General features: G+C 40.4%; 1 protein-coding gene across 2 annotated transcripts in view; it reads left to right on the forward strand.

The window, feature by feature from the left end:
* Positions 1-288: 288 nt before the first annotated feature.
* The window catches only part of MYO5C (myosin VC), a 37,567-nt gene continuing 19,754 nt past the window's right edge, over positions 289-18,101 (forward strand). The window contains exons 1-19 of one of the 2 annotated variants that reach the window (XM_056345898.1): positions 289-492; positions 4,340-4,450; positions 5,390-5,555; positions 5,842-5,986; positions 6,397-6,553; positions 7,112-7,255; positions 8,159-8,240; positions 8,825-8,932; positions 9,451-9,557; positions 10,179-10,444; positions 10,882-10,963; positions 11,308-11,448; positions 12,581-12,706; positions 13,316-13,399; positions 14,310-14,444; positions 14,804-14,901; positions 16,407-16,493; positions 16,580-16,691; positions 17,621-17,832. In XM_056345898.1, the coding sequence (XP_056201873.1) occupies positions 466-492; positions 4,340-4,450; positions 5,390-5,555; positions 5,842-5,986; positions 6,397-6,553; positions 7,112-7,255; positions 8,159-8,240; positions 8,825-8,932; positions 9,451-9,557; positions 10,179-10,444; positions 10,882-10,963; positions 11,308-11,448; positions 12,581-12,706; positions 13,316-13,399; positions 14,310-14,444; positions 14,804-14,901; positions 16,407-16,493; positions 16,580-16,691; positions 17,621-17,832 (2,390 nt within the window). In that variant the 5' untranslated portion in view covers positions 289-465. Of the gene's footprint in view, positions 493-4,339; positions 4,451-5,389; positions 5,556-5,841; positions 5,992-6,396; positions 6,554-7,111; positions 7,256-8,158; positions 8,241-8,824; positions 8,933-9,450; positions 9,558-10,178; positions 10,445-10,881; positions 10,964-11,307; positions 11,449-12,580; positions 12,707-13,315; positions 13,400-14,309; positions 14,445-14,803; positions 14,902-16,406; positions 16,494-16,579; positions 16,692-17,620; positions 17,833-18,101 lie in introns of those variants that run through there. The other variant, XM_056345899.1, reaches the window with a different exon arrangement.

Here is an 18,101-nt window from a genome sequence, read left to right on the forward strand (position 1 = left end):
ATTGTTACCTAAGTGTTGGAGAAACTCCTCCGTGCTGCCTTACAGGCAGGTGATGTTTCTGTTCCTCCCCCCTGGGCCAGCGGTGGCTCCCCGGGGGTCCTGCCGGCAGCTGCAGTGGCCATTACCCCCGGGCCCTACGGATGCACCCACGGTGCCGGCTTGGCCAGCACGGGCACGGGGACCGTGCCTCGCCCCCGCGGCACCCGGAGACCTGCCCGCAGCCGGCGAGGAGCGCCCTGAGGGGGCCGCGGGGCCCCCCAGCCCTGCCGGGGCGGGGAGCCGCCTGCCTCCCCCGCGGGGCAGCGCCGTGCCCGGGCGGGACCGGCCCGCGATCCGGGCCGCTTCCCCACGCCCCGGGGGTGGTGGCCGGGGGCGGGCCGCGGTGCCGCGGCCACCTGCCCCCTGCGGAACCGGCCGCAGCACGCCTGTCCCCGCGGGCGGCCAGCGCGGCCGCAGCTCTGCCCCATGGCGCTGGCTGAGCTCTACACGCAGGTGAGCGGGGCGGGGGGCGCGCCTGAGGGGAGGCGGGGGGCGCGCCTGAGGGGAGGCGGGGGGCGGCCCTGAGGGGAGGCGGGGGGCGCGCCTGAGGGGAGGCGGGGGGCGCGCCTGAGGGGAGGCGGGGGGCGCGCCTGAGGGGAGGCGGGGGCGGCCCTGAGGGGAGGCGGGGGGCGCGCCTGAGGGGAGGCGGGGGGCGGCCCTGAGGGGAGGCGGGGGCGGCCCTGAGGGGAGGCGGGGGGCGGCCCTGAGGGGAGGCGGGGGGCGCGCCTGAGGGGAGGCGGGGGGGGGCCCTGAGGGGAGGCGAGGGGCGGCCCTGAGGGGAGGCGGGGGCGGCCCTGAGGGGAGGCGGGGGCGGCCCTGAGGGGAGGCGGGGGGCGCGCCTGAGGGGAGGCGGGGGCGGCCCTGAGGGGAGGCGGGGGGCGCGCCTGAGGGGAGGCGAGGGGCGGCCCTGAGGGGAGGCGGGGGCGCGCCTGAGGGGAGGCGGGGGGCGCTCTCCCGCGCCCCTGAGGGGCGGTGGCCGCCCCGTGAGGGAGAGGCGAAGGGGGGAGCGGTCCGGGCCGGTAATGCTAGGCTGGCCGGGGCGGTCGGTGCTTTCTGGGGCCGCGGCTTCAGCGCTCTCTGTGGGGCCACCGGTGCCACGGAGCGGGATGGCTGGTGTGGGCCTGGCGGAGGGCCCGCGTCCACGGCACCGGGCAGCTGAGCCAGGCACACCTGCGGGGCCGGGACGTCCCGGGGCTTCGCGGGCAAGTGCTGCTGCCTTTTGAGGAAAACACTTCTTTTTGGAGACTTTTGGCCTTCAGGTGTAGGTCCCTGATGTGCTAGCCAGCGATTAGGCAATCTTAAAAGTTTAACAGCACGGCCCTGGCCACTTAATGGCGGAGTGCTGGCTCTTTTTGCTATGCAAATATTGGGTACGTTGGGCAGAACTTGGCACTAAAGCAAAGATTCTGCCTCCTTACTGTGGCTGCTGTATTTTTTTTTCTTCACAATTTCCCCCAATTTTCCTGTAGTCACCGGAGTGTTGTGATGTATAATTTCTTTGCTTAGCTTTCAATAACAAAAATAACACGCATCTATTACTAATTTATAAGCCCGTAGCTCCTCTATTGTGAAAGCAGCTGCCATAATGCACCCCTGTCCAGCCCGGTGCTGCCATGGTGTGTGCTCATCTTGTGGGTCGATGCTACGCTCAGAGCAGCTGGAAGAACAAATGCATTTTTTAAAAAAAGCAGGAATAATATTGAGGCAGGTGAAGGGGAGGAAGGAGCATGGGTGTAACTGGATACGAAACGAGCAAACTTTTCTGTTTACTTGTGAGGCAGGGCTTGGAGAAGGCGGACTTCAGCCAGCTGGGCACATTTGCCAACGGAGGCTCCTGGAACGGCAGGGACCTTTTCTAAAGAATCAGTACTTCCATCACGCGCTTCTTCCTCCCTTTCTTGCCCGTGACCTAGTGCAGTTCGCTTTCTTATGTGGGAACGCACTGTGTGCCCCTGAGGCTATTTGACGGTGATATTCTTGGCTCACATAGAATAATGGCAGATAAAGAATTGAGTTTAACAGCTGTGAATCAATAAGTATTTTTTAGAAACCAGGAAATCAGCGTAGTGTAGGAATGACACAAAAGTTAATTTATACTTTGATATACACGGAAAAAGCAAAAACCAATTTAATTTAGCCATGCCTTTCATTTGCCTATTAAATGGTATTTGTGAGGCTGGGGTTTTCTCCCTTTGATCGGATAGATGGGTCCTAGTGCTTTGGGGTTGTTTAGAAAAGGTCTTTGTGATTTTGGATAGTGGGTGAAAAAATGCCATCGTGCTGAAGGCACCAGCAAAGAGGTATGAAAGCAGCTGCGGTTTTGGTTAGTGTTTATCACCTGATGCACATGCCAGGTTGACCAGAAAAGTCAGTCTCCAGCCTCAGAGATACTGAAAACTGAACTGGAGAGGTCACTGAGGAACCCAAGCTAACTTGCAGGACATCCCTGTGAAAGTCCCTCTTATGCTAAATTGTTTGGTGTTGGTCCTCAGAGTTGAGAAAGCTGGGTTGAAGTGCAGTGCAGTTTGTAGGGACCACTGTAGGCACCCACCATTGGTCGTGTGTTCAGTAGGGTTCTCAGGGGGGAGACCCTCATGTTCTGAGGATCTGCTGGAGCTTCCAGGGCTTCCTCCAAATTAGAGAGGAAAAAAGTCATTTGTGCCAGAAACAACAGTTGCAACACCAGAATGAGAAGGTATACAGTCCTCCAGGGTATCTGTGGGTGTGCTAATGCTGCAGGAAGTCCTTGACTAATGTTAGTTTTTCAAGTGATCAGGTGCAGAGGTTCTCATGGGTTTATTTAAACACGGTTTCAACTGACTATGAATATAGCTAGGGTAGGGTAATCAAATTAAGTGCTCTGGCTGTCAAACCAGAAAGATGCTGAAAGATTATATGGCATGGTTGCTTGTGCAAGTAGGGTGAAATGGTTCTGTGCTCTCTAGTGTTCCTTTATCACAAATTAGAAGAGAGATGGCCCGTAAGAAACTCAGTATTAGCATGTACTGGTGATTTTCAGGCTTTTTTTCTGACATCACTGCCCTTCCTCCTGTCCCCCTCTTACATCCAAATATAGTCTTCAATGTTATTTTCACTGCCATCTCAGGTACACACTATATGATATTAAAGTACTTTGCACCAAGATTTAAGGAAGGTGGTGATGTGTCAGAAATGGTCTTAAATTGCAAATCCCTGAACAGAAGTGATTTAGATGTCACTAAAAATAGTGTCTATTAATGCATAGTTGATGCATTAGGAAGGCTTTTAGGGATGCTGCCACTTTGTTAAACCCTGGCAGGATGAGGACACACTCATCAGTGAAGAAATTCCTGACTTCCTGAGGCTGCCAGCTGTGTTATGTCCTCTTAAGGAATGCTGTTTCCTATAGCTTCTAAGGTGTTTCCTATAGTTCCTAGGGCAGAGCATTTAAATATGTTGCTAATGCTTCAGCATTTCAGTTTCACTGTAAAGAATTAGGTGGTTCAGACAGCATCATTTATATTCAAACTTTTATGTTTCACAAGGCTAGAGGTAACTATGTTGTCTTGATTCTTCAAATACCTAAAAGCAAATTTCAATTCATCTGCTTCTATTGGAAGTAAGTGCTTTTAGGAAGCATGTTTTCTTCCTGAGGCAGAGCTAAAGTACCTTGCTGGGTCTGAGCTCAGCTGAGCTAGCTGATTGCTTGTGAAGGAAGAAACCTGCCAGTAGTGTTTGAAGTTCACTCTAGAACAGAGAATATGACTGGAGGTTGCATTCCAGTCCCATTAAATGAAAGGTATATGTGCAGCATCTTTCTTGCATATACATCTGTGCCTATGATAAAATGCCTTCTTATTCTATACTTGAATTCAGGGAAGTGATTGTCTAAATTCTAGTGAACAAGATGCTTTCTCTGGTACTTGCTCATTTGAAATCAGGGCTCTGCCTTACTTAAGTGGTTTTTATTCTCTTTGTTCAGTGTTAGAGGGTTTGAAGAGCCTGGCCCTCATTCACTATCCTGCACGCTGTGTTGTTCTGCAGACTTTACACTAAACAGTAAAGCTGTTAAAATTAAAAGGAGCAGATTGAGCATGTCTGAGCTTAGTGAGTCCGCCCTCATTTTTTTTTTTCTTTCATGAAGAATAACTAAAACACAAAAATACAGCCCGCTGGACAGAGCTAATAATAATCCCAAAAAGTCCTGGCGTCCACTTCAGCTTTTAAGTTCTACTCAACATTTGAAAACTATTTTTTTTGTGCTAATCTGGTATTACAATAATAGCTAAACTAACTATTATCTTTTTTTTTTCTGTTGTAGTACAATAGGGTTTGGATCCCTCATAAAGAAGAAGTTTGGCAGTCTGCAGAAATCACAAAAAACTACAAAGCTGGAGACAGTTTTCTCCATGTGCAATTGGAAGATGGAACTGTAAGGAGAAAAGCCCTAATTACTGTGGGGTTTGCTGAGATATGACAGAAGCGCAGGACTCACCATTATGAGATCTAAATTACTTGTCTATATTTTCTTTTGTGTGAACCCTGCAGTGACCAGAATTTTATCATGTTAAAATTCATACAGTAAATAGCCGTTACCTAAAAATATGAAGAGTGTAATTCTATTATCTGTGTAACATTAGTGTAGAGCATGTACCTTGAAGATCACTTCACTTTTGAAACAAGCACTGAAACTCATCTTAAGTGGAAGTAAATCAGAAGTGCAAGGCAAACATAGTTATTTCTCAGAGCTAGCTGTTGCTTTTTTTTTCCTGAAGTTGTTGCTTTTTTTCCTGAAGTTGTTGCTTTGTGTAAGATCTGCAAATTATAGTATCCAAGTTCTTTACAGATTTAATATTTTGAAAACAGTATTTCTGCATTTCAGCATTCCTGTTCTGTAAAGACAAGTATTAAATGTACAATTACATGGATTTTGAAATTGAAAGAAATAGAAGTGAGTTTTAAACTTTGTGTAAAGAAAACTGAAGGGTTGCAGGTAAGGATAGTTTTAGAGCTGACTGAAGATCTGACCATGTGTTTACTTTTGTCGAGTTGCAGCTGGTCTGCCATTTTCATCTGTACTTGAAACACGCAAATGTTCGGAGAGCTAAATCCATTTCCAGTTTTTACAGATTACAGTACAAAAAATTGTAAATAAAGAGAATATAGCTTTCTTTTTCATAAACAACGAAGAGCTCCATCTTACTTTCATGACCTCCAAGTACCCTAAGCTCACTGGGATGTATGCAACTGAGGGAATGCAAGATGAGACAGGGCTTCATCAACGCCATAACTTCATGCAAAGTTAGAAATCAGTTTGTTTTTATGCAAACATAATGTCTTTTATGATATTTTAATTAATTTTTGTTGACAGGAACTGAATTACCTTGTTGATCCAGATGCTTTGCCACCCCTACGAAATCCTGACATACTTGTTGGTGAAAATGATCTCACTGCGCTTAGTTATCTCCATGAACCGGCTGTTCTACACAATCTTAAAGTTCGCTTTGTGGAGTCTAAGCTTATCTACACCTACAGTGGTAAGCAAAGTAAAATGCAAGGTTAAAAAAAAATTCTTAAAATAAATAAAAAGAAGAAATCTTGAGTTACTTTGCAATTTGATGCAAGTAATGTTTTCCTCAAGTACATTTTAACTCATTCAAGTTAAATCAGTTTTGTATGAGTGTAGCCTGGTTTGTTGAGCAGGATCTCCTACCTAGTTGAGAAAATGTTATTGCTTTGTATCAGTTTAACTGCTGTTGCTGAAAACTGGAATTTCATTGAACTAACCTATGTTTTATTTTTGTTTTGCACTCTTGGTTGTAGGAATAATTTTGGTTGCAGTAAACCCCTATAAACAGTTGCCAATATATGGAGATGCTATTATCCATGCATATAGTGGGCAAAACATGGGGGACATGGATCCACATATATTTGCCGTGGCAGAAGAAGCATACAAGCAAATGGCAAGGTTCAGTATGTAGTTTAATGTCCATAAATAACACTTGAAGTCTCGTAGAAGTCAATGTTAATTCTCATTTAATTTATCTGTGTATGTACCACTGGCTGTTGAGAATATCTTTGAATGGGTAGGTTAACTAGAGGAGGAGTAATTCCTCAACCAGCTGAGGGATTTCTAGAACTCATAACTATTTTCATTATTGATGAGGGGCAAAACACTGTCTTGGCTGAGTGACTAGCAACGACAGCAGCCTAGAGGTCACAGCCTAAGAGGAGTAAGGGAAGAGCAAGTGAAAGATGGAACTGATACGAGAGTTGATCACAGCTGTGTTTTTCATATTTTTTTCCTGTATGTAATTCTTACATTTATGCATGCAATTTTAGACATTTGATTTAAACTGTCTGATTATTTGGTTTTAGAAATAACAAAAATCAGTCTATTATAGTCAGTGGAGAATCAGGAGCGGGAAAGACTGTGTCTGCAAGATACACTATGAGATACTTTGCCACTGTGAGTAAGTCAAGCAGCAATGCACATGTGGAGGATAAAGTATTGGCATCCAATCCAATAACTGAGGTAAGTTTTGGAGAGTATTTCTCAAGCCTGTGCTCATCAAGGAAAGAATTCAGAGAGCTGCTGGGAGTCTTTGGTTGAAATCTTTAGGGATGTTTTAGCTGGCTGAGTTAGATATCTAGATTAGAAGTTTAGCCTCTGAATGTTACTGATGGAAAGAGGTGCTCAGCTTCAGGAGCACCTGGTTCTGCCTGATTTACCACTGGCCCTTTGGAGGCACTAGTTTGTCTCCAGAGTTTTATGTGACCACATACTGTTAATTAGATGATGAGAAAACAATATTGAACAAGTTCTTTGTTTGTTTTTATTAATTGGAATAGGAACTGGTTAAGGTTCCTTATGGTGGGAGAACATACTTTCTCTAATTCTCAGTTTATATAATGTTATGCTATTTGACTTGAGGCTTACCTTCAAATTTGGGCCTAAAAGTTTGAGTCCCACAGCTGAGATTGATCCTTGAGCACCTTTGATTTTAGGAACTTGTAGCTGTGTCATGTTTTGACAAAGTTATTCTTATGAAAGATGCAAGTAAAACAAATTCGAAGTTTTTAATTTTTGTAGGCTATCGGCAATGCAAAAACTACACGGAATGATAATAGCAGTCGATTTGGAAAATACACTGAAATCAGTTTTGATCAGAGTTACCAAATCATTGGAGCTAACATGAGAACGTACCTGCTTGAGAAATCCAGAGTTGTATTCCAGGTGGGTAAAATAAAAACAGTCAGTATCAGTGTAGCTACTAATGTACTATCCTTACTAGTTTCATATAGAAAATGTTATGTGACGTTCCAAATAGTATGTCTAATCAAGATTTGATTTATTTTTCATAGGAGCTAATCTTATTCCATGGTCGTCTTTATGTTAAGTGGAGAATGTGTCTCAGGGATCATTCCATGCAATAAGCGCAAGAAGCATTTGAGCAATCTGTGACTTTCAGTCACAATAGTAACACGTGCCAATTGTACCTGGAAGGGAACAGTGTATGTGGGGCAGAGAGAGTCTGGGTAAAAACCTGGCTGAAAATTGCTAAGGCCAGGGCTTATTACGTATGACTCATTACAGCGTCAGAGCATAATCGTGATAATCTACTGAAGAAAGCATTTAATTTTATAAAACTGTTTTTACAAAGGTTTCTTTTTTAGTAATTTTGTAACTTTTTAAGTACTATGAAAAATGCTTCTGTCTGTCTGCTGCCTGAAGGGTGGTTTGGAAAGAGAGTTTTCTGAGTTACAACGGGGCTGTGTTTCAGCGGGCACTTCTACACAGTTGTTTGTGACAGTATTTGTCAGTTCTTATTAGTAGATGGTTGTTCAAGTTGAAGAATTAGAGGAACAGCCTTGGGGAAAGAACTCAGAATATTGATAGTGGAAATAAAGTATATTTGAAGTTATCACTTTCAAAGCTCTTGTTGAAGTCTAAGATGTGCCATTTTAATATTGGGCAATTTCTTTGCCAAGCTATGTTGCAGCAGAATTTACCCTTCCAAGTATCTTTATCTCTTTGCAGTAGCGTTGAGTACTGAATGTTTTTCTGATTGTTTTGTATTTGTTTTGGTTTGGGTTTTTTTTTTCTGTCTGTAATTGTATTCTTTGCTTTAATTTACAGTCAGAGAATGAGAGAAACTACCATATATTTTATCAGTTGTGTGCATCTTCTATGCTACCTGAATTTAACCATCTTAAATTGGGTAGGTCTCAAGAAAATAACCTGCTCTTCATTTTTGCAGTGCAGTATTTTGAAGATTAGATTTTCAAATGCTAGGATGTTAAGTGATTTATAGCATAAATCTCGCAGACTTACAATGGGACTTGCATTTTTGTCACTTAGCTATTACTTCTGCTTGTATTGAACTGGAGAGCAAATCCCTTGTAACTTGAATAGCGCATGATCAAGTACCCAAGCATCTTTGAAAATCTACTGTCTGTAGTGACAGATGTCATAATGACAGTTTAGGGACTTGATTTATTTATCTACAGAGAAGTTTTAATGCCATGTGGGAGAAACAGACCTTAGGTATGTTTACTCAGTCTTCATGCTTGTTTGTTTGTTAGACCAAGTATTAAGATTGCTGGAATTATGAGTACTAGTTCGTGTCGGCTTAACTGGATTAGGCGCATGGATTTCTCTCAGAAAAAGAGGACCTGCAGCTCATTGCTGAAGAGCTGTCATCTGACGGCATCTTTAATTTTCTGGTGTTGCAAGAGTCTTTAACAAGTGGCTATCCCCAGCCCCAAACTTTCCAGCATTACAAGTTTTGCTTCATATCTATAGGAAGCGCAGAAGAATTTAACTACACAAGAATGGGTGGCAGCACAGTAATAGAAGGAGTTGATGACAGAGCAAATATGGTGGAGACTCAGAAGACGTTTGCTTTACTGGGTAAATTCATGGGCATACGATTTTCAAATCTATTGAAAAGGTTGTGGGGTTTTTTTTCTGAAATGGACAAAATATTAGTTGTAATTACCAAAATAATTTCTTTCATAGCTTACCCGTTGCACTGTTGATCTGTTTTGGAAGTACTAGGCAAAAGCAAATGGCTGTTAGCAACTGGTGTTCATTGTTATTGGTCCAGATCACTAAAGGCTGGAGTCTTCTTGGCCCTTAAGCTAACATGCTGTGACAGAAATGGAATTGGAAGCTTCTTTGCCCCTATATGGCTTATGTGGATGCCAAATCAGACTTGAGCTGGCACTTGGGGAGGTATGGGAATTTATACCTAATCTCTCATCGGATCAGACAGGCAGAAAGTAGGCAGAACCAAGGCTTTGCATAGTAATTGCAGAGAGGCTATACAATCCTTGGCCACACAATGAAACAAGTAATCCAGAATTGTGCTATTTTAATTAATTGTACTGTTTCTGAGTATTTAAAATAATCAAAAATTGTTTTTTTAGGTCTGAAGGGTGATTTTCAGATGGATGTTTTTAAAATGCTGGCAGCAATCCTACACTTAGGCAATGTGGAAATAGCAGCTGTTGGAGATGAAAGGTCATCTATCAGTGTAAGGAAGTAGCTCATTCAGATACCAACATTTTCTTTTATATTCTGTGCCAAAAATCCTTTAGTGGTATTTTTTCTCATATCTGGGACTCAGGCCACCATTACATCTGATATACTAAACTTGAGAGATTTCTCCATCTTCAACTGTTTAAATCCTGTTTCGTGCCCCAGTTCAGAAAGTCTGAACAAAAGGCAGAATGTGGCAAAGAGAACCCCATATCCAATTGATCCACAGCTGTTGGAAAATCCATTTGGGACTGTCCGCAGGATGCAGGATGCAGGAAATGGAGCATTATCAAAGCTGCTCAGAATCTGTCCCAGCAGACTATGCAAGTCTAAAAAGCAAGGACATCTAAACATAGGTTAAAGTAACTTTTTCTTTCAGTTTCCTAATCCAAAACATCTCATCAAGTCTAAGTTTTTCTCTCCTGTATCAGAAGCTCTCTCCAATATTATTTGCTTTATCTTTTCTTGATACTTTGCCAGACGAAGAAGTGAACAGAGCCCCTTGTCTATCTAAAAATCAGAGTCGTAGGTTGATGTCAGTGGTGCCAGGCTTTCACTGTCTAGGCAACAGTTAAACCATTAAATGTAAACTAATAGTATTTATTTATCTTCAAAGCTGGAAGATAAACATCTCAATATATTCTGCGAACTTCTGGATTTAAGCTGTGACAAAATGGCACGATGGTTGTGCCACCGAAAGATCACCACTACCTCAGAGACTGTAATAAAGCCAATGACGAGAGCTCAGGCTGTTAATGCAAGGGATGCTCTGGCAAAGAAGATCTATTCTCATTTATTTGACTTTATTGTGGAAAGAATTAACCAAGCTTTGCAGTTCCCTGGCAAACAACATACTTTTATTGGTGTTTTGGACATTTATGGGTAAGAATGTCTCTGGAAACCAATTTACTTTAAGTTCTGCCTTTTCTTTGGACTTGATAAAGAGGCACTTTTTGATTTGCGCTGCTAATGAATCTGGAGGGGTTTGTTTTACTAAAAGGGTCATAATCATGCAAGTTCTTTAGTATCCAGAGTAGTGTAAATGTTTAGCAACTATAAATAGGGGTTTTTTTGTGAATGAGATTTAAATTTAACTTTTTATATGATACTTCTAGATTTAACTCTGGATTTTTTAGCTCTCATGTCTGGTAACGTTAACTTCTAGGGAAGTTTTGATATGCCTTAGGGTCTTCCATTTGTTTTACAGCTATTTAATTTTCTTAGAAATATTAGTATTCTTTTAAGACTTTGGAGCTATCCTACCATTTGTATTTTAATATCAAGGTTGGGGTTTTTTTCATATTTGACATGTGTTTCAGCTTTGAAACATTTGATGTGAACAGTTTTGAACAATTTTGCATCAATTATGCTAATGAAAAACTGCAGCAGCAATTTAATCTGGTATGTTCTTTGTTACAGTTCTTTACCTTATTTTATTTCATCTTTTGAGATTATCAGTAATGGATATTAGCAAATGCTCTTTGTATTTGAGTAATGGATATTTCTGGATAATGGCTATCCAGTAATAAAAAAAAATAAATTTATTTTTATATCTATACATGCATGTACATATATATAAATGAAAAATTCTTATTTTATTTTCTTACGAGACAGACATGTAGTATACTACAAAATATATAAATATTTTGTTGCTATCTTATATATACAATCACACACATGAGCACATTTTTTTAATTTTCTTCCTTAGTTGTAACCTTCCATTTTCATAATTTTCACATATCTAGCATGTCTTTAAACTTGAACAAGAGGAATATATGAAGGAAGATATCCCATGGACTTTAATAGATTTCTATGACAACCAGCCTGTCATTGACCTTATTGAAGCTAAAATGGGAATTTTAGAACTTCTGGATGAAGAGTGCTTGGTAATTTAAAAATTCTTGTATTTAGAACTCATTAAAAAACTATATAGATTTTTACAAGTTGGACTTGTAATCCATATTTAATCCTTTTAAATGGGAAGTAGAGCATTTTCCTCATAAAACAAACATTAATGTTTGCCCTCTATTTAGTAATTTTAATTATAAGCCACTTTGTCTATATTTCTCTTATAAAATTAAGAATCTAGAACTAGGTTCTTACCTAGAAGCTAACCCAGCAGCTGTATTTCCCCACTGTGAGAGTAGTGCAGTACTAGAACGGGTTAAGCAGAGGCGCAGTGGGATCCCCATCCTTGAATACTTTCAGGACTTGAGTTCAAATGGCAGCTCAGATCTAGTGTTGGTGGTAGTCTTGCTCCAAGCAGGAATTTGGACTACCTAGTCTCCAGATGTCTCTTCCACCACTATTTCTACAATTTGTTTATTCCATGAATCACTAATTTTGATACAAAAAAAGCAGTCCTCCTTTCCCTTTTTTATAGGTTCTTTTTGAATGCATCAAACCTACATCTTTGCTTTTTCTTTTTCAGTCTTACGTTTTTTCCTTTGTGCCGTCTCCTGTCTGTAGCAATTCCTGAACCTGTATTTTTTTCTTCTACATACATGTAGTTCCTTAGACTTCCAAACCTATTGAAGTAGCTTTGTCAGTGAAAAGCAGGGCAGGGTGAGGTGAGCCCTGTTAGAATGGTCTCTAAAAGGTGTTTTGGTGGTATTAGCAAATTGTACTTCTCAGAATCCAAACCATGGAGTAATATGGGAGAAATTAGGGAATATTCCCTAACTCATTAACTTATCTGTTACTGTTCTCACTAGCATTCTCAGGGCTCAAATTGTCCCTGATTGCAGGTAGCATCCTCTCAGGACAAAATGATTTATGACTCAACAGAGAATTAGCTCTAGTCAGCAAATTTATGCATTAATGTGACCTTCTTTTTAAGAAGTATTTGCTTCACAGAGCCACTGGCTAGTCTGAAAAGACAAAAACTGGTTGTTTTCAAGCCTCATAACTCACCGAAGCTGCTTTATTCAGACAGTATTTATTGATAGTAAGTGTTTTTGCTGCTTTTAACAGTCCAAAAGAGTTTTGCTAAAGAGATTGCCCTTGTCATTTTTACAGTTACCTCATGGAACAGATGAAAACTGGCTTCAAAAGCTATATAATAATTTTGTCAATAAAAATGCACTCTTTGAAAAGCCGAGGATGTCAAACACTTCTTTCATCATTCAACACTTTGCTGATAAGGTAAAGTGTAAACAGCCCAGTGTTATTTCACCGTTTCTAGCAGTAGCTCATTCAGAAAAGAAATAAACTTAGGAAATAGAGAAAATATTAACCACACTTGTTTAGAACTCCTATAAAATTGATCTTCAATGTATAGTACTATTTATTTATTCGCAATACTGCCAGTAACATGCCATTTAAACATAAGAAGTGCTTAACATAATGAATTTGGGAGTATAAAAATAAATCATAAAGAGGCAGAAAAAGTGTACAATGCAAAAAGAATATAGTTAAGATTGTAGTCTGTACACATTTTAGCCTCAGTTATTTTACATTTCAAATGTAATGGTATGTGGATTTGAAACCATAGAATAATGAAGAGAGAAGGAAAGAAATCCCTAATGAAGACAGGAGGAAATTGCAGCTGATAGTGGATTCTGAGTTTGTCCTACTTCTAAATTTACAGTATGCATGTATGTATGTATGCCATAATGAAACTGTAAAAAGCAGAGTTTCAGCCAGCATGTTTAAGGCTAATAAAGAGCTGTTGGCCACCACAGCTGAGAGAGTATTGTTTTGCTAACTGTTCATATATTGCTGAAAAGTTAATGATTTCACCTTTTTGCACAGGTAGAATATAAATGTGAGGGATTTCTGGAAAAAAACAGAGATACAGTGCATGAAGTATTGATAGAAATCTTGAAAGAGAGCAAGGTTTGTGAACGATCAGTAATGATTTATTTTCTAATACCTGATTTTACTGGAATTGATTCAGATCTGATTTTTATTTGTTTTGATAAAAAGATTTTTTTTAAATTAGGTTGAGTCCATTAGTTCAGTCTTAATTTTTATTAATATTCTACAAGTGTGTATTTTTAATGTCAAAATAACATACAAGGTAGAAAAACACAGTATTCAACTTTTTCATATATGTGCATTTACTTTGCTAGTAGTTTGGTGGGTTTTTTCCTTAATATCTTCCTTGAAGATCATTTTGGAATCCTTGTAACTGAACAATTCACTTTATCATTAATTTTTTTTGTTAGTTATTAATGTAGCTTTAATAGGTAGTTTATCATTAACAGCTGCCTTTGTTTATTCTTCAAAAGAGATTAAGAGAATGCCAGGGCAGGGAAAAATTCAGATGTCTTGTATGTGCCTGCCACTTCCCATCTGCTTGAAGGCTCTGTCCCTTTCAAATCTACAGCCTTGAGACTTCAGGATTACTATTAAGAAGCTATTTTAATCTGACCAACCCCCATATTCTTAATCTAAATTAAATATTGTGAAAAAATAACCTTAAGTGGTCTTATTTTTAACTCTGGTCTGTATTTGTGTCCATGTTTGCTCATACTGAAATAGCTTTTTCAGGCCTGCTTAACAGTTGTGGAGTTTTGTCTGTGAAATGTGTAAGTGCTTCACAATAGATGCAGAATTGTTGCAGCTGTTTCTTCAATTGTTATTTGTCTGTGGCTTAAAGATCCGGTTCCAAGTCCTGCAATACCTGGTCTAAGCATTAAGGTGGATGAGTTTTGCATTTTACGTTACAGTAAATGTAATTTTTATTTAAATGTTACTACAGTCCCACAGTATTTATCTGTGATTTTTTTCACCACACTTTTAGTTTCATCTGTTTGAAAATTTTTTTCAAGACAACCCCGTGTCCAGTTTGCCTTTCAGTTCAACTATAAGCATCAAATCTGCAAGACCTGTTCTCAAGTCACCTAACAAACAACTCCGAATGACTGTTGGCAGCAAGGTACTACATAAACGTTCTATTTTGTGATGCTCGTACTCTCAGGGAGGTGTACTGGGCAGTCTGAGACTATGGTACTGTGTTCTGTTACTATTCACGGGTGACTATCCAGTTTTCAGTACAGCAAGAGCCAAGCCACAGTGCAGTGCTCCAGCTCTGGGTGTAAGTAGGTGTGTTTGTTTGTTTGTTTGTTTTCTGTATAGGAGACTGTTAGGTACAGCAGGACTGTTAAATTTCCTGCATTTAAGGTAATTTCCCAGTGTCCAGCCAAAACCTAACAAATAATTAAAAATCTAAGATTTGACTTTTTACTTGGCTGTAAATGTTTCATTAGCAAAACTGTTATGTCTGATATTTTTTAGTTCCGGAGTTCTTTGTCTTTACTTATGGTGACACTCAATGCAACCACCCCTCATTATGTACGATGCATAAAGCCAAATGATGAGAAGTTGCCTTTTGAGTAAGTATGTTAGTGGTGTTGAGCTGTTATATTACCTTAAAATTAAGAGAGTATTTTTCTATTTCACAGTAGCTGCACATCAACAAGCTAAATTCTTATTATTGAACAACTTCCCATACAGAACATACTTTTCCTTTCAAGATGGTCGAAGTAAAAAAAGTACTGTCATCTTACAAAAATGGAATAATTCTGTAATAGTTATTGATACCTTAATAATTCCTAATATCCTAAATTTTTTCAAGTTGGATATTAGTGTTTATGTATTTGTCATAACATTTTCTGGGGAAAGGTTGTCCTTTGGTTTAAGCTGATGGATATTTTACATGGGTGTTTGCTCTTGTAGAGTCTAGATTAGCACCAATTCTTATTTATGGAATTAAGCCACTGCTATTTTCTTTGTAAACTTCCCTTTTGTCCACACGAATATTTAGAAGAGCTTCAGAAGTTGGAAAAGGTGTGAGCAGTGTTGAACATAGCCTTGGCTTTTCCCACACAATTTCTTATCATTTTAATCTTATAATGCAATCATATGTGACGGATAATTTGCACAATTCCTATGAACAGCTTGATAACCACCAACATGTAAGTAAAAGTTAACTGTGATGCAGCTATTGGTCTATTTTGTGGGCAGACCTGTGGAAGCACTCTAGTTTCAGTTATACACCTTTCAGCTGGATAGTAGTGTACTGACAAATGAAATAAAAGCTTTTGTCATATCTGAGTGGGAGGGAAGAGGCAAACTTTGATTCTAAATTAAATTTTTAAAGTGTGTTAACTAATTTTTCTGAAGCCAGACAAAATCTGTCCATGCAAAACATGTTACAAATGGCAATGTTTCACTATCAGTACAGTGAGACCTCGTTATTCTGTGTGATAGCAGTGAGGGGGAAAATAGCCTGGCTAATTTAAAAACATGTCTGAATTAGACTGGAAGAGCATATCTTAAGTTTGTGAAAGAACAACAGTCGTCTGTCAGCCATGGGGATCTCTTAGCTAGTACTGGATCAACACTGTAGCGCAGTGCTCTGTGGGCATATCATCACTGGTCCAGATTTGGCAAGAGTCTTTCCACGCCTTGTGTTAATAATCTTGAACTCAGATTTTCGTGAGTAAATCTTGGTTTATTCATAGTCAGTGTGCTAAAAGGTACCTAGACAGAATTTCTTGTCAATAGACTGCTGAGGGAATTTATTTTGTGTATGTTTTGTGCTGAGAGTGGCATGATTCTTTGTCACATGCTGATATGAACTGTCAAGATAAATATTGAAAGGAAACAGGACTTTTCATAAGAGAGAAATAAACACAGCCTTCCTTTTGTTTGAGGAAGAAAAAGAAACCTCAGATACTTCCTATCCCATATTAAAAAAAAAAAAGAAGACACCATAATAAAAGTAGGGAGCCCTGCATCCTATGGGCAGAAATAGAAATGCAGCTAGTAGAATGGCTCTAACTATTACAGCATGCAAAACCTAGCAAAAATGTAAAATATAACTCTGCTTTTTTAGGTTTGATTCAAAGAGAGTTGCTCAGCAACTGCGAGCGTGTGGTGTTTTGGAAACTATTCGAATTAGTGCGCAGAGCTACCCATCCAGGTAGGGATAGCAGTGGGCCTCCGTGTGTCAAAAAGTACTTGGATGTCTCTTAAATAAGTTACATTTGCTAACTCTTAATTTTCCAGGTGGACTTACATTGAGTTTTTCAGCCGTTACAGCATTCTTATGACACAGCAGGAACTCTCTATAAATGATAAAAAACAGATTTGCAAGATTGTTTTGCAGCGGCTAATCCAGGTTAGTTTGTCTGTACTGACCCACTGTGTAGCGTAGCATCTGTTATTAATAAAGGTCTCTTTTGCCAAGAGTGGTGTCTCACTCCTCAAATAGGAAAGATACTTACATTATTGCTGTCTTTCCTGAGTTAGTGCGTGGCACATCAGCTTGTGAGTCAATAGCCTTGTGTTGTGACCAGTCATGATGTGGCCATGGACCCGTGATTTGACTGCTCTGTGCTTAGTATCTTCACTTGTAAAATAGAAGATGCTCTACAGTAAGCAGTAAATGATACACGTTTATCAAGTATTAGAATTTTACACACACAAAAGGGCTTTTTATGGTGGAATGCAGCATATTGGAGAACTGTTCTAAAATGTGCTATTTTGCATATTGCTATTTGTTAGACAAGGCTGTAGTGACAAGGCTGGTCCAAGTTCAAGCCAGTGATTTGAGTCAGTGTGTCAGTACTGACTGGGTTCAGACTCAGGAGTGTGTAAGGCTACACACAGGCATACTTGCAGTATAGCTCTGGCACAGGCCAAGGGTGGGAGCCTGAGCTTAAAAGCAGCTTCTCCCCTGGGTTTTTGCTCACACAGCTCTCTGATTCAAGGCCAGACATGCGCACCAAAAGGTAGTGTTGAGCCCAAGGAACCAGGCTTGCAGGAGGGGGTGAAGAGGTTGCTTTCAAGGCCTTGATGGTAAGTCCAGGTCCTCGCTTTAATGAGACCACCAGGGTGCGATTTTTGGATGTAATTCTCTGGTTCTTTTCTGCTAAGTGGATTTTTCCCCCATATACTCCTATCTACAAAGAAGGCAGAGAGGATATTCTTACTTAGCAAGATCATGTCATTTCAGAAGAGCTTGCCTGAAGTGACAATTTATAAAAGGAAGAGAGTGGTCTACAATCATAAACTGAAAGTTTATATGCTTATTGTTTTCTTTTTCAGGATCATAGCCAGTATCAGTTTGGGAGAACAAAGATTTTCTTCAGAGCAGGACAGGTTGCCTACTTAGAGAAACTGCGATCAGATAAACTGAGACATGCATGCATTACGATCCAAAAGAGTGTTCGAGGCTGGCTGCAGCGGAAGAAATTCCTTTGCATAAAACAAGCAGCTATTATAATACAGCAGTATTTCCGGGGGCAGCGGACTGTACGGTACTTTTGACTGCTAAATGAATTTGTGGTTAAGGCATGCCTGAAAGGATATAGAAGGTCAAACTAATGCTCAACACTAATTTGAAGTGTAATTTTTAGGAAAGACCAATTCAGATTGTATTTCCATTTCCTTTTCATTGTAATTATGGACTTGAAAATGTTCAAGTTTTTCAGCTGATACGAAGAAAGTACTCTAGCAGATTTCAAATATTGTCTGCCAGATTCCTGAGAGGTCTGTCTACCTGTAAGCTCAGTCCGTAGCTAATGGT

Source organism: Falco biarmicus, chromosome 7, assembly GCF_023638135.1.
Source record: "Falco biarmicus isolate bFalBia1 chromosome 7, bFalBia1.pri, whole genome shotgun sequence".
NCBI classification, from domain to species: domain Eukaryota; kingdom Metazoa; phylum Chordata; class Aves; order Falconiformes; family Falconidae; genus Falco; species Falco biarmicus.